The sequence below is a fragment of the Hypomesus transpacificus genome, chromosome 3, assembly GCF_021917145.1.
Source record: "Hypomesus transpacificus isolate Combined female chromosome 3, fHypTra1, whole genome shotgun sequence".
NCBI lineage: Eukaryota > Metazoa > Chordata > Actinopteri > Osmeriformes > Osmeridae > Hypomesus > Hypomesus transpacificus.
Window position 1 is genome coordinate 1,335,717 of NC_061062.1, and position 20,306 is coordinate 1,356,022.

The 20,306-nt window shown below is 49.8% G+C and overlaps 3 protein-coding genes across 6 annotated transcripts; 2 read left to right on the top strand and 1 right to left on the bottom strand.

Annotated features, from left to right (window-relative positions):
• The first annotated feature begins 84 nt into the window (after positions 1-84).
• LOC124488567 (leucine-rich repeat-containing protein 74A) lies at positions 85-4,285 on the top strand. Its single transcript, XM_047051262.1, has 13 exons — positions 85-293; positions 547-722; positions 798-905; positions 1,081-1,174; positions 1,260-1,309; positions 1,402-1,483; positions 1,564-1,649; positions 1,736-1,930; positions 2,121-2,216; positions 2,341-2,484; positions 2,671-2,775; positions 3,031-3,116; positions 3,664-4,285. Exons 1-13 carry the CDS (start codon positions 191-193, stop codon positions 4,283-4,285), a joined length of 1,947 nt encoding a protein of 648 aa, XP_046907218.1. The 5' UTR covers positions 85-190.
• Positions 4,286-5,897: 1,612 nt separating this feature from the next.
• rps6kl1 (ribosomal protein S6 kinase-like 1) lies at positions 5,898-12,585 on the top strand. Of its 3 annotated transcripts, XM_047048184.1 has the most exons (12): positions 5,898-5,988; positions 6,524-6,654; positions 7,000-7,173; positions 8,063-8,187; positions 8,760-8,852; positions 9,090-9,137; positions 9,239-9,371; positions 9,584-10,996; positions 11,088-11,177; positions 11,271-11,353; positions 11,558-11,653; positions 11,739-12,585. In XM_047048184.1, exons 3-12 carry the CDS (start codon positions 7,038-7,040, stop codon positions 11,847-11,849), a joined length of 2,328 nt encoding a protein of 775 aa, XP_046904140.1. In that variant the 5' UTR covers positions 5,898-5,988; positions 6,524-6,654; positions 7,000-7,037; the 3' UTR covers positions 11,850-12,585. The 3 variants fall into 3 exon arrangements, with proteins under 3 accessions (XP_046904140.1, XP_046904150.1, XP_046904160.1); XM_047048194.1 differs by lacking the exon at positions 6,524-6,654 and having other exon boundaries at positions 5,902-5,988; XM_047048204.1 differs by lacking the exons at positions 5,898-5,988; positions 6,524-6,654 and having other exon boundaries at positions 6,761-7,173.
• Positions 12,586-12,651: 66 nt separating this feature from the next.
• dlst (dihydrolipoamide S-succinyltransferase) lies at positions 12,652-20,219 on the bottom strand. Of its 2 annotated transcripts, none has more exons than XM_047049237.1 (15): positions 19,768-20,219; positions 18,693-18,726; positions 18,574-18,613; positions 18,384-18,445; positions 18,132-18,206; positions 17,884-17,939; positions 17,647-17,755; positions 17,054-17,221; positions 16,825-16,907; positions 16,353-16,450; positions 14,624-14,754; positions 14,024-14,097; positions 13,833-13,916; positions 13,593-13,760; positions 12,652-13,338 (listed from the first exon to the last, which is right to left on the bottom strand). In XM_047049237.1, exons 1-15 carry the CDS (start codon positions 19,828-19,830, stop codon positions 13,204-13,206), a joined length of 1,380 nt encoding a protein of 459 aa, XP_046905193.1. In that variant the 5' UTR covers positions 19,831-20,219; the 3' UTR covers positions 12,652-13,203. The 2 variants fall into 2 exon arrangements, with proteins under 2 accessions (XP_046905193.1, XP_046905184.1); XM_047049228.1 differs by having other exon boundaries at positions 17,054-17,224; positions 19,768-20,218.
• Positions 20,220-20,306: the final 87 nt, after the last annotated feature.

A 20,306-nucleotide genomic window follows, 5' to 3' on the forward strand; every position in this document is an offset into this window, starting at 1 on the left:
AGCTATAAGGTCGAATTACATTGTGGACTACAGGGGTATGGACAACAGAAGTATTTCATTTCACATTCGCAACTTTCAGACAAACCAAGACATAGACTCATCAAGGGGAGCTTGGCAGCATCGGTAAACGACCCGTAGAAGCAGTAAACACATTAAGTGGATGTTGTAGGAGCGCTGCTCAGAGAGATCGATGTCGAGCCTGTCTTTTGAGTCCCTGTCTCTGGACGACAGTCCCTCTCCTGTCGAAAATCCCGCACTGGAGGAGGGCTGGGACACAGACCTGGAGGTGAACGGTAATATTTTTGGCCACTTGTTGCCTAATGCAGGGGCATAGGTTTGTTTTCAAATGTTTCAAAAACATATTTTTTTTATAGCTGAGGATCCGGCAGTTATTAATTTTCTTAAAAAAGGTGGGGACCGATTTGGCTTTTTCATAAATTGGGGTGGTTGTTAAATTAAATCTACACCCCTGGCCTCATGGTGTTTCTTCAAGAAAGAAGACAGGTTGGTCCAGGTTTGATTGGCAACCATGTTCTGTATTGACAGAAGTTAAGACGAGCAACCAGGACACGTCCACAGCTGAGATATACCTGCAGGCCTGCAAGCTGCTTGGGGTCGTTCCTGTGTCCTACTTCATAAGGAACCTAGGCGCCCCCATCATGAACATCAACCACCATGGCCTTGGTCCTCAGGGAGGAAGGGCCCTGGCCATAGCCCTCGTGGTATGTCTGGGAGATATCTACTCTGTTGTTTACGCAATTGACTTCATGTAATGTATTTTAATGTTTTCCTCGCAGACCGACATGCATATTAACAACCTGGAACTTGAAGACAATCACCTGCTTGCTGAAGGAGCTAGATACATGGTAGAGATGTTAAAGGCAAATTTCACCATTCAACATCTGGTATGTTTGCGTGAGGGGCTGTGTTATGTTTGTCTTTTCATTTGTGAAAGTCTTGAAAATTGAGGGTGTTGTGGGTTATTGTGTGTATGCCACAAGAGGGCATAAGTGAGTTGCTGGTCCTACATGCTTTGTCTGAAAGATCTTAACTTTAAAATGCAGTAATTTTTTTTTACAGAACTTGTCCAACAACCACCTAAAGACTGCAGGGGCAGAGTGCCTTTCAAAGATGCTACTGGAAAACATTTCCCTCAAATCGATCAAACTTTCAGGTAATTTAATACTTAAGCTTTGCACTTCCACCTCATGTTGTTGCCCCACCTCAATCTGTGAGACCTGTTCATCATATCTTAACAGGAAATGAATTCATAGAGGACGACGCCAAATATTTTGCTGATGCATTGGCAGTGAGTGAATAGCAACAACATTGTAATTGGATAATGTATTTTGGTTGGTTGTGAGGTAATCCTATATGCCGTGTGTGTGTGTGTCCCTTTAGAGCAACTACAGAGTGAAAGAGTTAGACCTGAGCCACAATCAGTTTTGTGGGAGAGGTGGGGAGCATCTGGGCCAGATGTTAGGTAAGTCATATTTTCATGAGCTTAATGGTTAAAACTGTTATTTCTTGGTATTAATTTGCGCAAACATGTTATCATGACAGCAAACAATGAGGGCTTGGAGGTGTTGAATCTGAGCTGGAATCATCTCAGAATGAAAGGAGCTGTGGCCTTCTGTGCTGGGCTGAAGGTAAGACAGACATTCCAAATGTCAAATTCTTAGTCATTTGAGTCTTTTGATCCATAGTGTCACACACCTTGTGTGCTCCTTTGCAGGTAAACGTGACCCTGAAGTACCTGGACCTGTCATGGAATGGCTTTGGGAATGAAGGGGCCCTGGCTTTAGGTGAGGCGCTGAAATACAACAACACTCTGGTGCACCTTGACTTGAACAACAACAGGATCACTAACGAGGGGGTGGGCATGCTGTGCAAGGGCCTGGAGGCCAACGACACCCTCAGGGTTCTGCTGGTACGCATGAAGGATTTCCTGGCTATCGCACAACAAACGTCAGCTGGAAAAAAAAGATTAAAGGTTGAATAAAGGTTTTGGTGAAAGATTGTGAAAAACTATATCCTTAGATCAAAGCCTACATTTGAAAACAAACCAACTGCCCTTGTGTGGCTACACGGGGTAATTTGGACGTCCTGCTTCTCTACAGCTGGCATTCAACTCCCTTACAGTAGAGGGCGCACTTGCTCTTGTCAACGTGGTCAAGAACACACCGAAAACTGGCTTGGAGGAGATCAACATATCAGTGAGTGGCTTCCTCCCCCCCAGAGAGACCTTGAACCTATCAGGACAAGTCACGTTCAACGCGTCAGTGCGGAACGTTCTGGTGAACGAGAACTTACTCGATCCTAATGTGTGTCCTTGTGCAGAACGTTCTGGTGAACGAGAACTTTGTGCAGCTGCTGGACCTGACCTGTCAGGATCACCCCTCTCTGGAGGTGCAGTATGGAGGAGTGGGAGGCTTCATAGCCAAAAAACCACCCAAACGTCCAGACCCTATGAAGGTCATACAGGTACGGAGCTGTTAGACTCTAGACACATGGTCATCGAAAAAGGACAAGCTAAGCACACAGTGAAAAAACAGATTGTTTATACAAATAATCGTACCTGGCCTTGCCTTGTTGCTCACAGTCTCAAACTAAGACTTGGAAAATATAAATAAAGGAACCAGCCGTTTCTTTTCTGTTTTTGTTTTTAAGGACTACCTGGACGAACGCAAACTTCGCCTCTGGGACTTTTTCAGGAACATCGATAAAGACGGAACAATGCGTGTTCCAGTGGCAGACTTCCGGAAGGCTGTGCAGGTCTCCAGACAGACATCCCTCATCCCACAGCCACTGACCTTCACACGGCCGGCTGAGCTAACGCTTTTCCAATGTCCCAGAATACACACAAAAGAACTGGCCCTTCATTTCCTCTCACGGCTAATATCACTATTATATACGGCTTTTATCATCATCGAGTGGTCTTACTACTAAATGCTGATGTGTTTAAAATATTTGATGAACAGATAGTTTTTTGGTGTATGTTGTTTAAACTGCGATGTCTAACCCCCGCAGCAATCCAGTATTCCTCTGGAGCGCTTCCAGATAGAGGAGCTGATCCAGAGACTGGATCGTGAAGGAACAGGCATAGTGGACTACAGGTGAAGGAACAGGCATAGTGGACTACAGGTGAAGGAACAGGCATAGTGGACTACAGGTGAAGGAACAGGCATAGTGGACTACAGGTGAAGGAACAGGCATAGTGGACTACAGGTGAAGGAACAGGCATAGTGGACTACAGGTGAACGAACAGGCATAGTGGACTACAGGTGAAGGAACAGGCATAGTGGACTACAGGTGAAGGAACAGGCATAGTGGACTACAGGTGAAGGAACAGGCATAGTGGACTACAGGTGAAGGAACAGGCATAGTGGACTACAGGTGAACGAACAGGCATAGTGGACTACAGGTGACTGTCTGAGGAGCAGAGAGCAGGCCGGATCACTGGGGGTCAACTAGAAGTAGAATGAATGAATTGTAACACGGCCTACCTTTCCATACATCTGCTTGCTCAAGCCAAATATTTGAAAAGGTTTATGATGTGTGTGTCTGGTCGCATAGAGAGAAGACGGTCACTATCAGACGGCTAAGTCAAGTATGAATGTCTTTAACGGCGGTGTGTGTGTGTGTGTGTGTGTGTGTGTGCAGGGGTCTGGCCGACACCAGAAAGCAGATGATGAGGGATCACCGGCGGCAGCTGAGGAAGGTGGAGTCGCGTCAGAAGAAGGAGAAGCAGAAGAGCGAGCGCATCCTGAAGACCTTCCAGAGCGCTGTGGAGGCAGTGACGCCCCGCAGCTCCATGGTCATGTCCCCAGGAGGGACCAAGGACGACTCCAGCGGCCCCCAGCACTTCTCCGCCACCCCGCTCAGCTCCTGGCACCACATCGTCATGTCTAACAGCAGCCACTACTCCGTGGCCAACCTGAGCAGCGAGCACGTCCACCTCCCCGCACTAGGGGGCGCCACCCACCGGCGGCCAGCCGGAAGCTCCCCAGCCATGCGCTCCTACTCCCAGCCTAACCTGCTGGAGGACTCCCCCCGCGTCCCCCACGCCAAGCCCACCTCGGCCCAGGGGATGCACTCCACCTCCAATCAGGACGTGGACCACACCAAGCTGAGTCCGACCACCAACCACCTGACCAGGTCCAGACCCGCTCTCAACGTTAAGCCGGCAGCTGGTAAAACCAAAACAAAGGGCAAGAAAGTGAAGAAGAAGAAAGGTGTTGATAAAGCTACGCCTGAGAAGAGCCAAACTCAGTCCAGGAAGTGACTCTGGATCTTTGTGTCAGAGAAGCTTTGAATTATTGTAATTAATCACTGACTGCTGTAAATGCAACTTTGAATAAATAAGATTTTGAACACAGGCCAAATCTTCTTTTTTTTCATTGCCAGACAGTATTGCAAAGAAAAAAACATTTGACTTTTCTAATCCTGTAATGACATTCAGAACAATGTTTGCAAACAACACTCCTGTTCAGACAACAGCACACTTCATAATACCTGGGTAAGTGTTCAGGTGTAGATGCACACCCCATACCTCAGGTAAGTGTTCAGGTGTAGATGCACACCCCATCCCTCAGGTAAGTGTTCAGGTGTAGATGCACACCCCATCCCTCAGGTAAGTGTTCAGGTGTAGATGCACACCCCATCCCTCAGGTAAGTGTTCAGGTGTAGATGCACACCCCATCCCTCAGGTAAGTGTTCAGGTGTAGATGCACACCCCATCCCTCAGGTAAGTGTTCAGGTGTAGATGCACACCCCATCCCTCAGGTCTCATTCCTGTAGTCTGAGCATTGAGACTCTGAACATTATCCACACCTGAGAAAGGTCTTCCAACAAAACATCCTAGCAATAAGAATCTGTCACATTTGATTTACTCTGTCTTTCCCTATGTCATCCCCAACCCTGCAGTCTGTGACATTTGCCACTGTGTATGGCTCAGTGGGTAGAGGGCTTGACTGCAGATCTAGAGTATGTGGGTTCTAATTCCCCTCCTTTCCCCTCCCCTCCCCTCCCATCCTTTCCCCTCTCCTCTCCTCTCTTCTCCTCCCCTCCTATCCTCTCTCCTCCCCTCCTATCCTTTCTCCTCCCATCCCCTATCCTCTCTGCTCCCCTCTCCCCTCCCCTCCCATACTATCCTTTCTCCTCCCCTCCCCTCCCCTCCTATCCTCTCTCCTCCCCTCCTATCCTTTCTCCTCCCATCCCCTATCCTCTCTCCTCCCCTCTCCTCTCTCCTCCCCTCCCCTCCTATCCTCTCTCCTCCCCTCCTATCCTTTCTCCTCCCATCCCCTATCCTCTCTCCTCCCCTCTCCTCTCTCCTCCCCTCCCATCCTATCCTTTCTCCTCCCATCCTCTCCTCTCTCCTCCCCTCCTCTCTCCTCCCCTCCCCTCCCATCCTCTCTCCTCCCCTCCCATCCTATCCTTTCTACTCCCCTCCTCTCCCCTCCCATCCTTTCTCCTCCCATCCCCTCTACCATCTCCTCTCCTCCCCTCCTGTGTGTAAGGAAGCCCTCCCCTGGGACTTCTTTGTACTCCAGAGAGCCTGGCTCCATCTGGTACTGTGGACCAAGTCTGAGAAACTGATTCCATCCAGGGTGATCTCTATTACCTCAAACCGGCCCGCCACCATCCAAATTATTCAAGAAAAGAATCGTCATGTGCACTGTCTTATTTCACGTGGTTGTAGTTCAAATCTGTCAAATGAATCCGTTTCTGAGAAACACTGTTAATTAACCCGATATATCGTAATGTCCTCTCAGAGCAGGAAAACACCGCTGTCTCTTTAAATCGGGCATCTGTTAGGATATGAGGGGGAAGTGTAGGCCTTGTAGCTGATGGTACCCTTGTGACATCATTGCTAGCCAATAGTCTGACTCCCAGCGCCCTCTCCTCACATCAGTAAGGGCTGGCTGTTGAAGATAAGAGCGGTTGTCAGGACGGTGGCGGTCGGTCCAGGGCATGTGCTTACACCAGGTACAGTAGGGCGTGTATTTATTCTGATGTTTTCTCCATGTTAACGAGTGTCTGTTGTCCCGTTCTAAAGATGGGTGGATTAAGGATGCTGTGATGGAAGTGTGATGGGGGATGCTGGAACGGCAGATGACTGGTTTATAACGCTCCTTAGATGCCTGTGTCGACAACGTGACGTGTAGCTACATAACATGAGATGCTGATTTCAATCCGTTGATCTACCAAATAGTTTTTCGTATTATATCCTGTGATACGAGTTGTTTTACCCAGTAGCAGTACAAGCATGCTTGAATCTTGGAAATCACGCTGAAGCCAGAAGGCTATGTAACTTGACAACGCGCCAAGAAGGGATGTGCGTCGATTCCTCTTCACAAAAGGGATGCTAAGTGTGGGGGGGCATGTGTGTGTGTGTTCGTACAGCATGCTAGTAGTAGCTTACTTCAAAATGCTCAGAGTCATCCTTTCTATCAAGGAAGTACTGCATTGCTGCTTCTGGTAATTCATTAGACCTGTGCTGATCTGAACACACATTCTTCAGTTCTCCAGGCTCATTTCGTCATGCCCTGCATGAAAGACTTTACCCTTCCAGTCAAGGAGTATAAGAAAACACTAAGCAAGGAGACGGCACCTGGAGATGAATCCCATTGCTGATAGGACCAGGGAGCAACGGTGAATAACCATAACTGCATGTTTATGAGTTATGTTCAGTTTGAGGAACTAAAACTGCTTCATTGTCGTCATACTTTCAATTTACACTGCCGTGCGTTGTCTGTTTGGTTCTTGAACAATGAGGTTTGAAAGCCTGGAAAGATTTACCCTTCGAGCACAACCTTGGTTGTTGAGCATTCAAATAGTATTACCAGAAGAACTGATCATTTTGAGGTCGTTTTCAGAATCCCGCACTTGTGTAGGATTAGTTTGATAGGGGAGTCTGGTCTTCCAAGACAGCTGTGCAGCAGTAGCTCAGTCTGACAGGTGTTGACCAGACCTCTCACCCTCTCTCTGGGTGTCCAGGCCCGTTCGGACCTTGACCCGGCCGAGCCGGGGTCGTCATGGCCAAGAGAGACTACCTGGTGGAGGCCGCCAAGCAGATCCGCATGGCTCTGGACCGGGAGGTGAATGAGGACTACGAGGCTGCCTTCAGCTACTACAAGAACGGAGTGGATCTGCTGCTGAATGGAGTTCAAGGTACAAACTATCCTGAGTGTAGCGAAGCAGTCAGAGATGAGTGTGTGTGTGTGTGGAGCAGTTTTTTTAACCCCTGTGTAATCTTTGGGTCATTGTGACCCTTCAGTCATTGTGACCCTTCAGTCACTGTGACCCTTCAGTCAGTGTGACCCTTCAGTCATTGTGACCCCCCCACGTGTTGCGACAACTTTATCTCATACAAAAATAAAGTGAAGCATTTTCTTTTAACCATCGGGCTATCTCACACCCCCCACAGCGCGAAAGTTAAAAGAAAATGCTTTTTATTTGTTTTTGTATTGGTTAAAGTTGTCGCAGCACAACGATCGGTAACCCGAAGGCAGCAAAGGGGTTAAATGACTGAGGATGTCGCCTTTTAAATGTAATTTTCTTACTATAAAAGTAGGGTGGGATGTACACATTAGCCTTTTTCAAGGAGTGGGCTGGACGTGTTCGACCCGTGTATACCGTAAGCTCCGCCCCTGGATTCATGCCTGGTTTATTTGCGTCTGATGAGCAGAGAGCAGCTGGTTTAAAGCTATGGAGTGACAGCTAATGGAATAGCTGAAGTGACTTCTTAGTGTGTAAAAGTCACAAGGGGAAATGTGGATCAATCTCTTGAAGAGACAGGATGAATCACTGCTTGGGAAAAACAGGAAGTAGCCGACCAAAAGTTAAGAGCCAGTTCTGTCTATTTCAGTCTCTTTCTTCTTTGTGGTTATGGTCGTTCTCTCTCGGGTGGTGGAGCTAAAGCCAGCTGTGAGATATCTATAGATAACTAGTCACGACCTGGAGACGAGCTAGTAGACAGGTGTGTGTGTGAGTGTGTAGGGTCTACTTGTGTGTGTGAGAGGGAGGACTGGAGGTCTGATGTGGGGACCGTCTGTTCCAGTGGACCCCAACAAGGAGCGCAGGGAGGCTGTGAAGAGGAAGACCACCCAGTACCTGAAGAGAGCGGAGGAAATCTTCATCTCGCATCTCCAAGACAACCTTGGGAAAGGAAACCCTCATTTAGGGGTGAGAAAAGAATCCTTGACCTTACTGTAGTGTTTTAAAAAATCGGCTGTTATTTTAAACAAAGTGAGGCTCATTCTAACGTTCTTATACTTCCATTAGTCTGATCTGGTTATTGTTGTGGGTCAGACAGGAAGCTGATGTGTCTAGTTCCATTCATCACTTCCTTCCTACTAAAGTCACGTTTGATGACAACAAACGGGGGGGTGGTCTCTGGGGTCACCAGACCACAGTCTAGCATCACAAGGTCCCTCATTCATTTATAGCTCACAGTGTGTTTGTGTGTCTGATGTGTGACAGTGAGGCTCTGGTGTTCCTCCCAAGACCCTCTCTCACGTGCTGACACATCCAGCCCAGACTGTGTGGGAGCTGAAACGATCTCTTGTGGCTAGCGTAAGGCTAGCTTACGCTTGACGATTTGTTCACGTAGCAGACGCTTTACCTCGTCAGCGATGTACGAATAGCGCAGGTGGAATGTAAAGCAGCAGATCCAGGGATCAGAAGGGCAGAGCGCCGCTCTGCAGACGGTTCAGTCTGTTTTGATCTGGGTTCCCCTCCTGGTTTGTTGTCACCAGGGTTACAGCAGCTTACGGTTCCGGCCAATCAGACATCTGAGTTCCCCAGTGGAGGACCTAGAGATGTGTAAAGTGGTGGGAATCATCGACAAGGTGAGACTGTTACTGACCAGATTCTGACCTCTGGGACTTTGTCAGACTCTTCTGTTCAGTATCTCCTAGTTACACTTGCCCATGTCGTCTCCATGACAACTTCCTAACTGCTAAACCATTGCCATCACACAGTAGCAGGTACAACAGTAACATTGAGGTCTCGCCCCTGTACAGGACTCTGTCTGACCTGTTGTATCTGCACTGTTTAGATTAACATTGATTTATCTTCCCCACAAGGTCCTAATTGTCCAAAGCCTGATCAACAAGGAGACGTTTGTTGTCAAAGTGAGTACTTTGTTTCGTAGAAGGGAGTAATTGTTTTGATGAAATTCTTGCGTGAAGGGTTCTAACCGTGCTGTCGCTGCGGTTACGGCGTGTCCTGTCAGAGTCTGCCCAAGTCGAGCTGGGAGAGCAGAGACCAGCCCACCGTCATCCCCCAGGGCGTGCCCTTCATGGTGAAGCTGCTGCGCTACTACGTGAGCGAGGATGCTGTCTACCTGCATCTGGAGCACGTTCAAGGTGAGCTGGACACACAGCCCAGGAAGCCCTGCAGAGCTGAACATAGTCGTTGACACTACGAATAACTGAGTAAACATGTCTGAACTTTCTGGTCTTGGAGTTGTTATAGGAGGCCATAAAAAGGGGCAGCATGATTTTGAAAAGAGGATATCTTCAGGATGAGGGAAGCCCTGTAGTGAAGACATCTCGTTGTGTTCCCCTTCCTCCCCTAGGCGTAAGGCTCTTCTCAAAGCTCCACAAGGCCCGGACCGACCGAGCCAAGGAGCACCCGGATTGCTTTAGCCAGAACAGGACCAGACTGAAGACCAGCTACACCTCCCCCAGCCTCAGCGCAGACTACCAGCACGGGCACAGCTGCTCTGGGCTGGGGCCCGTGCAGGAGTGCGAGGCAGGGGACAGCCCGGACGGCCTGGCCTCCTGGGATGAGGCCCAGCAGAGGCTGGACAGCTACGGGACTCACTCGTACTGCGAGGAAACAGGCTGCCTGCAGAACCTCCGCCCCGCCCCCTCCTCGCTCTCTGGGCCAATCAGGACAGGCGTCGGCTCTCACGTCCCTCCAGTCTCCAGTCAGCAGCTGAGTTTCGAATCTCAGGCCAATCCTGACGGTCCCATCCAGCCATTCATCGGACAGTCTCTGGAGGTGGTCTCAGAGCTGCCCAGGATGGCAGGAGGCTTGGGACTCGTGGAGGCCTGCTCGGACTTCGACGAGGCGTGGAACGCCGCTGACCCCACGCGCCCCGGCCAGACCGAGGCTCCCTGTGGAGCGAGAGACACACACGCAGCTGCAGGGTCGTCTGTGCTTCACACCACCCAGACCTCGTTCGGCGAGGCAGGTTTCATAACAAACATGGAAAGTCTTGGTATCAGTTCAAGCACTGGCTGCTCCAGCCCGGCTACGTTACACCTGCCTCTCCACAGCCAGAGCCAGGTGATTCTGTCCACCAGCGCTTCTCAGTTCGGCCGTAGCTCCACCAGAGAGCTGGACGCCTCCACAGGCCTGGTGGGGACGTCCCACAGGGCGGCGGGGCCTCACGGCGATGCCGGAGAGGAGAACGTGGTGAAGCCAGACCTCAGGGACTCCTCCCAGCCAGGGAGGGCTGCGTGCTCCGCCTCCCTGGAGGTAAGGACATCCTCGGGGAACTCCCAGTGTTCCTGCAGGACTGGGGCACAGCAGGGCCATCCTGCGGGTATCTCCCTGGCCATCTCAGGGGTGAAGTACCACGTGGGCCCCGGGGAGGAGGTAGAGGAAGGGTGGGAGCTGTTGAGCCCAGGGGGGAAAGATGCTCCACACATACAGGGCTCTCTGTGCAGCACAGACCCCACCGCCCCCCCGGGGGCTAGCCCCCAGTGTCGGAGGGGGGACATGGACGCCTTCCTCAAATCAGAGGGATCGGAGGGGCAGGGTGAGGACCAGATGATTGAGGTGGAGGGCTGGTGCCACCTGCCTCAGTTCCCAGACAGGAGCTCCAGGGGGAGGGAGGCAGCCAGGGCAGGCGGCTGGGGGCTCCCCGAGGGGAAGGTGCGTCTGTGGGGGGCTCAGATCCTCCTGGCCCTGGAGAGTCTACACCAGCAGGGGGTCATCTGCCGAGACCTCAACCCAAACAACATCCTGCTCACCAACAACGGTGGGTGAAGGAAGACCCTCCCGTGTGCTGCGATACTCATTTCAACGACAGCCGTCATTGTGACGTAAATATGTTGTTTTTTCCCCACCAGGCAAGGTTTGCATGACGTTCTTCGGCCAGTGGAGCGAGGTGCAGCTGGAGATCAGCTCCATGGCGATGGAGCAGATGTACTGTGCTCCAGGTAAAACATCAATTCAGGATGTTTCAAAACATGTTTAAGAGACCTCTGTGATAACAGTCTTCAAACATGATCCTGTGATCCTGTCTGTCGAAGAGATCGGAGGGGTGGCCAAGATCACCGAGGCTTGTGATTGGTGGAGCCTGGGGGCCTTGCTCTTTGAACTCCTGACTGGAACGGTGAGCATCACCAGAATTCTGTTTGGCTCTGGTACCTCATGGTTCTGTGATGCAGGTTCTGTGAAGTTCTGTGATGAAGGTTCTGTGAGGAAGGTTCTGTGAGGTTCTGTGATGAAGGTTCTGTGAGGTTCTGTGATGAAGGTTCTGTGATGAAGGCATGGTTCTGTGATGAAGGTTCTGTGAGGTTCTGTCCTGCGTCTCCAGGCTCTGTGGCGGTTCCACCCTGCAGGTGTGCGCTCTCACACCCAGCTGCTGATCCCAGACCACCTGAGTACAGCAGCTGCCTCGCTGCTCACCGAGGTACACACACACACACACACCCTGGACACACACACCCTGTACACACACAGTGGTGTAGCCTAACTCTTTCCTCTGTGTTCCTCAGTTGCTCCAGTTTGACGCTGGCTATCGTCTGGGCTCTGGGGGAGGGGGAGTGAGCGACATCAAGTGTCACCCCTTCTTCAGCGGGGTCCCCTGGCAGAGCCTGAGCAGTTAGCACCGCTAACGCAGGAAACCACACTCCACGCTGCAGATGCAGGGTACACACACCGGGCTGGCAGGGCAATGCTGGAACACTACTGTCCCCTGGTGGTGGAATGCAGTAAAGACGCCTAGCTCATGGTTAGATCAGCTTCTGTCCACTGTGTGTCTCAGAGCAGAACTGAAGCTGGACATGGGTCTGTTTCCAAGCACAAGCTGAGCAGTGAGTCCTCCTCCCATCACCAGGCCAGTCAGTATGACCAGAGATAGAGGCTGGTTAACTGACCAGTGTCGACACAGTCCCTCAGATTACAAGGCATGGGCACTTCTAGGCATGCCTGGAAGTTGACTTGCAATATTCATGATCCATCAATGCCAGTAGTGTTCACCTGGCACGAAGAACAGACGTTTTCCCTCCTCCAACAACGACCACAACACAGGTCAGCCAGCATTGTGAGCCGGCGTTAGCACGATGAATAAAAAGAAGCAACTTCTCCTATATATTTGTATTTCTGTGTATAATTACGTTTTTTATGTTTTTTTCAATTATCCCTTTGATTTGTATCTGAATTTGCACCATTCTAAGACATTGAATGTCTTCCTAACATGTTTTCCACACTAGAATCTCCCACCAAATGTGATCACCACACTGACTCAGAAAAGCTCACTTCCTGTCAGTCAAACAGACCAGCTTACTCACACCAAATCTTCCATCTTCCAAGACATATACTTGGCAGCAGTTGGTGGGAGTACGACCAAGTCTGTATCACACACGCTGTACCTTCAGTACCTCTGACACAATAAATTACCACTACACATCATTTCTCCCAAGTTTTATTGTTTAAAATCTTTATATAGTCACTTATTTTTACACAGCATGAATATAGTTTCTCATGTTTTATGAATTAGATGTTGAAACAATGCTTAAATGCACACTGCACAGTTGTCAGTGTAAGAAAGCATTCTAACCCTGCACTTTGTAGGACATAGTGTTTTAGGGGGTTAAGTACGTCTTATGATAAGAGTACAGCTGTCCTTTTGTCCTTATCAAAACCAGAAAATGTTTGTTAACTTTGCCTGTCATATTACAATTATTTGTCAGTTGTTGAAGTCGAGGTTGTAAATGACTCGTGGCACACTTCTGAGTCTGCACAAAGCAGTTTCTGTGAAACCCCACAACTAGACAGCCGACATAAGCAGCAATTCTCACCAATTCATTCCATGCAATAGTTCTATCTCCCTTTTTTCCCCAATTTTACCTTTTCCAGTAATCGATACAATCAATACAGTTTTTATCATCATCATGAGGGTTTAGCCAGGGTCTGTGAAGTGGGGTCTGTTTGTTTGTGCTGAGTGGGCAGCACTGCGGCTCACATGTCCAGCAGCAGCACTCGGGGGTCCTCCACCACCGTCTTGATCTTGCGGAGGAACGTGACGGCCTCTCTGCCGTCCACCAGGCGGTGGTCGTAGGTCAGAGCCACATACATCATGGGCCGGATCTCCACCTGCAACACACACACACACACACACACACACACACACACACACAGGGCCCAAGGAGCCAGAGACCTACGTCACCCTCTGAGGCTTCACGTCAGACCTACATCACCCTATAAGGCTTCACGTCAGGTAACCTACATAAACTATCTGAGAAATCAGTATGTGGCAACATGAGCAGCTGGAAAGGGTATGTAGAACAAAGACTAAAACCATGAGAGAGAAAACAAGACTGTAGAACTATCCGGAAGGAGGGACACACCTTCCCCTTGATGGCCACGGGCCGATCGAAGATGCCGTGCATGCCGAGGATGGCCGACTGCGGGGGGTTGATGATGGGCGTGCCGAACATGGACCCAAACACTCCTCCGTTACTGATGGTGAACGTCCCTCCGTCCATGTCCTCCACGGCCAGCTCGTTCCTGCGGGCCTGCGACCCAGCGCCACAGAGAGTCAACACACACACACAACGCTGGGAAAACACCAGACACAAAACGCTTACCTTCTCTCCCAACTCGTTGATGGTCTTCTCAATATGGGTGAAGTTCATTCCCTCCACTCCACGAATCACAGGCACCACCAGGCCCTGGAGACAAGGACAACACCTGGAGTCAACCATGCTGTTCAACCACACGCTCTGAACGCATCAAGTACAGGAGTGGGGAGGAGTTGAGGGGGGAGGAGGGAGGATACCTTTGGTGTCGCTACAGCCACACTGATATCCACATAGTCCCTGTACACAATCTCTTTGGTGGTGTCATCAATGACTGGAGAGAGAGAGAGAGAGAGAGAAAGAGAGAGAGAGAGAGAGAGAGAGAGAGAGAGAGAGAGAGAGAGGGAGAGAGACAGAGAGAGAGAGAGAGAGGGAGAGAGACAGAGAGACAGAGAGAGAGAGAGAGAGAGAGAGAGAGAGGAACATGAACTGCATGTTCTTCAACTACAACTGAAGAGATATAAACACGTTTTCAGGTTTGATTTATCCATCTGTGGTAACAGAAATTAAAATGTGTCAGCATACAACATCAACATCCATATCTGTGGGGGGAGAAGCTAGAGGTGGTAAACCACAGACCATTTTAGACACTCGGATCAAAATGAAAGATGAAGATGAAAAGGCCTCCCTCCCCAGGTGCTGTAACTAGGCCAGTGTGGTGTTGAAGGGAGGAGATTAGTTTTGTGAGGTGTCTGAGGGTAGGTTATGGAAGAAACCCAAATGTCAATCTTGTTCTTGTTCAGACCCACAGCCCCCCTGCAGAGGGCGCTGACGTGCAGACACGCGCCAGGTGAACCTACCGGCGTTGACGGAGGGCTGGTCTGTCAGAGCGTACGCCGCTGCCTTCACGAACGCAGACATGAAGCCCAGCTTGATACCGTGCTTCTTCAGGAAAGCATCCTTGTACATCAGCCTCATCTCACTGATATTGCTGTGGAAGGCAAACCGCAGAGCATATACTTATTACTGATACGTATGACGTGAACCAGACTGCCCTTCAGGGTCAGGGGTGCTGAGTGTCTGTGGCAGTCTGTCCTTCAGGGTCAGGGGTGCTGAGTGTCTGTGGCAGTCTGTCCTACAGGGTCAGGGGTGTGGAGTGTCTGTGGCAGTCTGTCCTTCAGGGTCAGGGGTGCTGAGTGTCTGTGGCAGTCTGTCCTTCAGGGTCAGGGGTGCTGAGTGTCTGTGGCAGTCTGTCCTTCAGGGTCAGGGGTGCTGAGTGTCTGTGGCAGTCTGTCCTTCAGGGTCAGGGGTGCTGAGTGTCTGTGGCAGTCTGTCCTTCAGGGTCAGGGGTGCTGAGTGTCTGTGGCAGTCTGTCCTACAGGGTCAGGGGTGTGGAGTGTCTGTGGCAGTCTGTCCTTCAGGGTCAGGGGTGCTGAGTGTCTGTGGCAGTCTGTCCTTCAGGGTCAGGGGTGCTGAGTGTCTGTGGCAGTCTGTCCTACAGGGTCAGGGGTGCTGAGTGTCTGTGGCAGTCTGTCCTACAGGGTCAAGGGTGTGGAGTGTCTGTGGCAGTCTGTCCTACAGGGTCAGGGGTGCTGAGTGTCTGTGGCAGTCTGTCCTACAGGGTCAGGGGTGCTGAGTGTCTGTGGCAGTCTGTCCTTCAGGGTCAGGGGTGCTGAGTGTCTGTGGCATAACGCTGCTACTGTTTCACCGCCACTTGTCCTTCGTGTTATGAAAAAAGGGTCTTGTATCTCTCTTTTTTTAATTGTTTGTTTTCCTGTCTCTAACCCTGTTCAAGCTCTAGGGTTTCTCCGCTAACATCGTTAGCCCCTCCCAAGACACACACTCTCCGAGAAAGGAGAGAAGAAGCGATAAAAATCTTCACTTTCCAAAGCCTGTAAATCTTATTGGCCTGTCATAAAAGCCCATATCGGTTGAGGCCGGCCCGGCACTCAGGCCCCAGGTCTCTGTGGGCCTCCTGGTCTCTCTCCTTCAGCCCTCCACGAGGCCAGCCTGGGAAGTCTTCCTCCAGACCATCAATGCCAATCCAATTAGGACACAGAGAAACGCCTGAATAGCTGAAAGCTGACACCACGCATTTGCGGGGAAAAGAAATCCTTAAAGTGTCATCTCCAACACGGGGCAAACACTGGCATTAACGGTTCCTTGTAAATTAATAAAGCCCGTTTTAACAAATCTTATTTTTGTTTCTTCCCACATTATGACCAAATATTTACATTCCTGCATTTAAGAGGGTGTAAGGTTTCAAAAAGCTTTTTCTATGAAGAAAATTCCATAACTGTTTGTTTCCGCTCTTTAAACCCACAACACCAAGACACAACTTTTGAACTTTTTTTAGTTAGGCTTGTACAATTTCCAGACAGTATAAATATATATATATATTTCTTTTTACTTCTCTATTTTATTAGATACAAAATTTGACTTCAAACAACCGATGTGCTACTTTAGACGTGTGTGGAAGTGACTCTCCATTAGACACTTCCGACTCCACGCTTCTGAGGGTGGTGAGTTGTGACAGCGGTTTGAGGGCTTATTCATTTAGGGCAGCTGTGCTACTCTTAACTTCCCTACCTCATGTCGACCTCATTAAAGGTTGTCAGCATAGCGCAGGTGTTCTGGGCTTCCTTCAGCCTCTGGGCGATCCTCAGTCTCATGCGGTTCATCTTGACCTGCGAGGAAAACGTGTCTTTTTAGTCAAAACTAACAACAACTTTGTGCAAACAAAGTTTTGTTTTGTTCCGTCTGGTCGTGTCTGTGTCTGGTAGTGTGTATGTGTGTGTGTCTGGTTGTGTGTCTGGTAGTGTGTATGTGTGTGTGTCTGGTTGTGTGTCTGGTAGTGTGTATGTGTGTGTGTCTGGTCGTGTCTGTATCTGGTGGTGTGTATGTGTGTGTGTCTGGTTATGTGTCTGGTGGTGTGTATGTGTGTGTGTCTGGTTGTGTGTCTGGTGGTGTGTATGTGTGTGTGTCTGGTTGTGTGTCTGGTAGTGTGTATGTGTGTGTGTCTGGTTGTGTGTCTGGCAGGGTGTATGTGTGTGTGTCTCACCCTGTGCTCTGTCCTGGCTGCCTTGGGCCCTGCCTCAGCCGGGGTTACCGTGGCAGCATGGGCGGTGGGTTTGATGGCTGACACTACATCACACAGGAGACGATCAGGTGATCCACATCAGCCACGGTCAGAACCAGCACCCCAGACCACAGCTAGCTACAGCTTACCGTGACAAGACATGTTAAGCTAAACAGTCACCCCTCTGATTGGCTGCTGAGTGTGGACTGACCTGGTTTGGAGGTCATGGCTTGTGCTGGCACAGGGGGTACGGGGGGCAAGCTGGTGGGAATGGGACCCACGGTGGAGGGAGGGGGGGAGGGGGCGGGAGCTGCAGGGGGAGGAGCTGCTGTAGGAGCGGGGGCCTCGGCAGCCGGGGCTTCCACCGCTTTAGCTGCTCCTGCTGAAAGAGAGAGGAGACAGGAGCGAGGAGACAGGAGAGATCAGGTTGAGACTGAGGCCACACTGAGAGGCAGGTCGGAGGGTCAGAACCAAACTGAACGACCATCCCTGCTGCCCATGCTCTGGTACTGACCTCCCTGCTTCCCTTACTCTGGTACTGACCTCCCTGCTTCCTCTGCTCTGGTACTGACCTCCCTGCTTCCTCTGCTCTGGTACTGACCTCCCTGCTTCCCTTACTCTGGTACTGACCTCCCTGCTTCCTCTGCTCTGGTACTGACCTCCCTGCTTCCCATGCTCTGGTACTGACCTCCCTGCTTCCCATGCTCTGGTACTGACCTCCCTGCTTCCTCTGCTCTGGTACTGACCTCCCTGCTTCCTCTGCTCTGGTACTGACCTCCCTGCTTCCCTTACTCTGGTACTGACCTCCCTTCCTGAGCTTGAAGAGAGGAGTTCCTCCCTCCACCTTCCCTCCGTCAGGGACCAGCAGCTCCTCGATCACCCCAGCCGCAGGAGAGGGCACCTGCACGGACGTCTGGAGACAGGACACATCCTCATACACAGCTCTGCCCCGAGCACAGGCTCAACCACCGGCCTTTTATCACCACACAGGCCAAAGGTATTCAATGATGCAACAGCCATTCTTGCAGCGAAGGGTCTTACCTTATCAGTCTCTATCTCACACACCACCTCATCCTCAGACACGCTGTCTCCAACACCTACAAGGATACAGATCCTCTTATTATTATTAATAATAACAATAACAACAACAATATGAAGGTACTTATTTAGCAGATGCTTTTATCTAAAGCGACATGCGGATGGGGATTTGATCCTGCTATCTCTTGTTCGACAGTCAAACGCTCTAACCACCGAGCCAAACCTAAAGAGAAGGTCTTATCGAGGCTCACCTTTCTCCCACCTCACATCGCCCTCTGTGACAGACTCAGCGAACGCCGGAGTCTTGACTGTGACCACCTCGTTCTCTAGAGGACAAACACCACAAAACCACTCACGTCACATGACAGTGGGTCATCACGTCACATGACAGTGGGTCATCACGTCACATGACAGTGGGTCATCACGTCACATGACAGTGGAGCATCACAGAAACACAGCGCTGATTTAAGAAAGATATTAAGGATGTTTGGAAAGAGACGTACTGCATGATATGGATGTTCTGAAGTAACGGATCTGGAAGACAGTAGACTTGGGCTCATATTGCCTAAAACACATCGACAAAATATCAGGCTGCAAGCAGGACAAACTGTGTCCAATTACGTACAGGCTACTATGTCATCAAACAGAATGTAGTGTAACCCTATAAGAGGTAGAGTACGCTGGGAGACTCACACATGGCTGTTTAAGGTTACACCATGGCTTGCAGAGAGGGCTGTAACACAAATTATAAAACTGAATAAGCTGATGAGGCAATACAATATTCTACACCGAGAACGCAGTCACCCACTTACCTGAGGTGGCCCGACAAACCCAAACATTGTTTCCCTGTTGAAAGAGGGAGTCAACAGGGTTAGGGTCTGTACAAGGATTCATCGACTATGGACACACACACATAACTTGATACCGTAGCTTCCTAAACGTGATCCTACTGTAGATGGCTCATGTCAATTATAAACTAGGTGGGCTAAACTAAGCATATTTCATGTGTTTGATATGAGATGTGGGTCTACATTTCAAGGCTGGTGCATTTGTGCCCCGTTAGGCACGTGTGGACAATAAAGTTACGTTCAGCTTTGTAAAGTCAATGACACCAGTGTGGTACTGGGTAGTCAAAGGTCAGTGGAACCTGACATGGGAAGCCACTGCTGAACTAGTGATTTAGTTAGCCTAGGCCCTGTGTGTTTTGGACATACAACCTGTTGAAGGAGTATAGATAGCACTGGGTATAGGACTTACAATCGTTGTACAGTTCCCTCGACAACACAAAACGTCAATAAATGACCGTAGCTTGAGAAGATGTCAGGCTTATCTTTGAATGCAGAGCTCATGGATTTGTTTGTCTTTCGGACTGTTTGGTGGGGGTACTGAGACAGACTTTTGACGTTGAGGTTATTTTGGCAGTAAACCCGAAACACATACTACCGTTTTGGCCAGCTGCATTAAAAGGAGGGCATTCTGTATCACGCTGGTTGACAAGCTGCTGTATTTGACGGACGTTAAGAGCATGATTAAATGACCTCAGTTGTAGCTGCTGATCCGGCTAGATGCTAGTCTAGCTAACATGAGTTACAAGGTAGCCATGTAGCACAGAATAAGCTTGCTTCATCTGTCAAAATGTAGAATAAAACAAAACGTATATATATTTATATTATTCCCTATACTGCATGTAACAGAAGATTCCCCCAAACGATCCCGACTGCACTAGATGTGCCGGGTAGTCTCAGTGTCATGCTGTCCTTGGCTTGAATGTTAAGGCCCAGCGGCCTAGCGCACTCAACACTAGTTACCGTGAGCAACGTTAGCTTGCAAGTCTTTAGACAGAAGAAATACGTCCCAGTTTTGTTTTCCGGTGCGTATAATGCGTACCTGGCGAAGGGCAGATAAAGAGCGACCAAAATTCCGGGTGAGACACCGGGAATGGGATAACATTATGGCTGTAGAGACAGCAACCCGTCCGTGGGAGGAAAGCTCCTGTCCTGTCACACCGTACCGTAGCTCACGCTGGAGCGGTTCAACTACCGCGGATGTCGTGTGGGGTGAACCAACACCAGTAGCACACAGGGGCGCAGGAGACACATCTCAATAGTTTAAAGTCGCTTTCTTTCCTTATCTCCTCTTCTTGTGTTTACACTAAGGTGATGGCACCGTCGGTAAAATCAATACTGAAAAGTGTTTTAATCTTGTTCGCTTTGATGCGGTGTTCTCTTTGATGCGGTGCTCTCTTAGGAATAGTTAGCTACAACTGACAATGTGCGGAGATATGGTCACTTTTGATACAACCTTGGATAATCTCGACAATATTCAGGGTTTCAACACCTGCACTCAGTAGGAGCCGCGGCCCAAAACACCTCTACACAATAAATAGCATAGGCCTACACTCCAATAAAGTGTTTCGATAAAATAAG

Coding starts and splice junctions, on each gene's coding strand:
- dlst (XM_047049228.1), bottom strand. CDS start 19,830: ATGTTATCCCATTCCCGGTGTCTCACCCGGAATTTTGGTCGCTCTTTA. Junction 18,207..18,383: donor CAGAACATCCATATCATGCA/GTACGTCTCTTT, acceptor TTTGTCCTCTAG/AGAACGAGGTGGTCACAGTC. Junction 17,756..17,883: donor GTGAGATAGAGACTGATAAG/GTAAGACCCTTC, acceptor TCCTGTCTCCAG/ACGTCCGTGCAGGTGCCCTC.
- LOC124488567 (XM_047051262.1), top strand. CDS start 191: ATGTCGAGCCTGTCTTTTGAGTCCCTGTCTCTGGACGACAGTCCCTCT. Junction 2,485..2,670: donor ACCCTATGAAGGTCATACAG/GTACGGAGCTGT, acceptor TTTGTTTTTAAG/GACTACCTGGACGAACGCAA. Junction 2,776..3,030: donor ACTTCCGGAAGGCTGTGCAG/GTCTCCAGACAG, acceptor TAACCCCCGCAG/CAATCCAGTATTCCTCTGGA.
- rps6kl1 (XM_047048184.1), top strand. CDS start 7,038: ATGGCCAAGAGAGACTACCTGGTGGAGGCCGCCAAGCAGATCCGCATG. Junction 8,188..8,759: donor AAGGAAACCCTCATTTAGGG/GTGAGAAAAGAA, acceptor TGTTGTCACCAG/GGTTACAGCAGCTTACGGTT. Junction 11,354..11,557: donor TTGAACTCCTGACTGGAACG/GTGAGCATCACC, acceptor CTGCGTCTCCAG/GCTCTGTGGCGGTTCCACCC.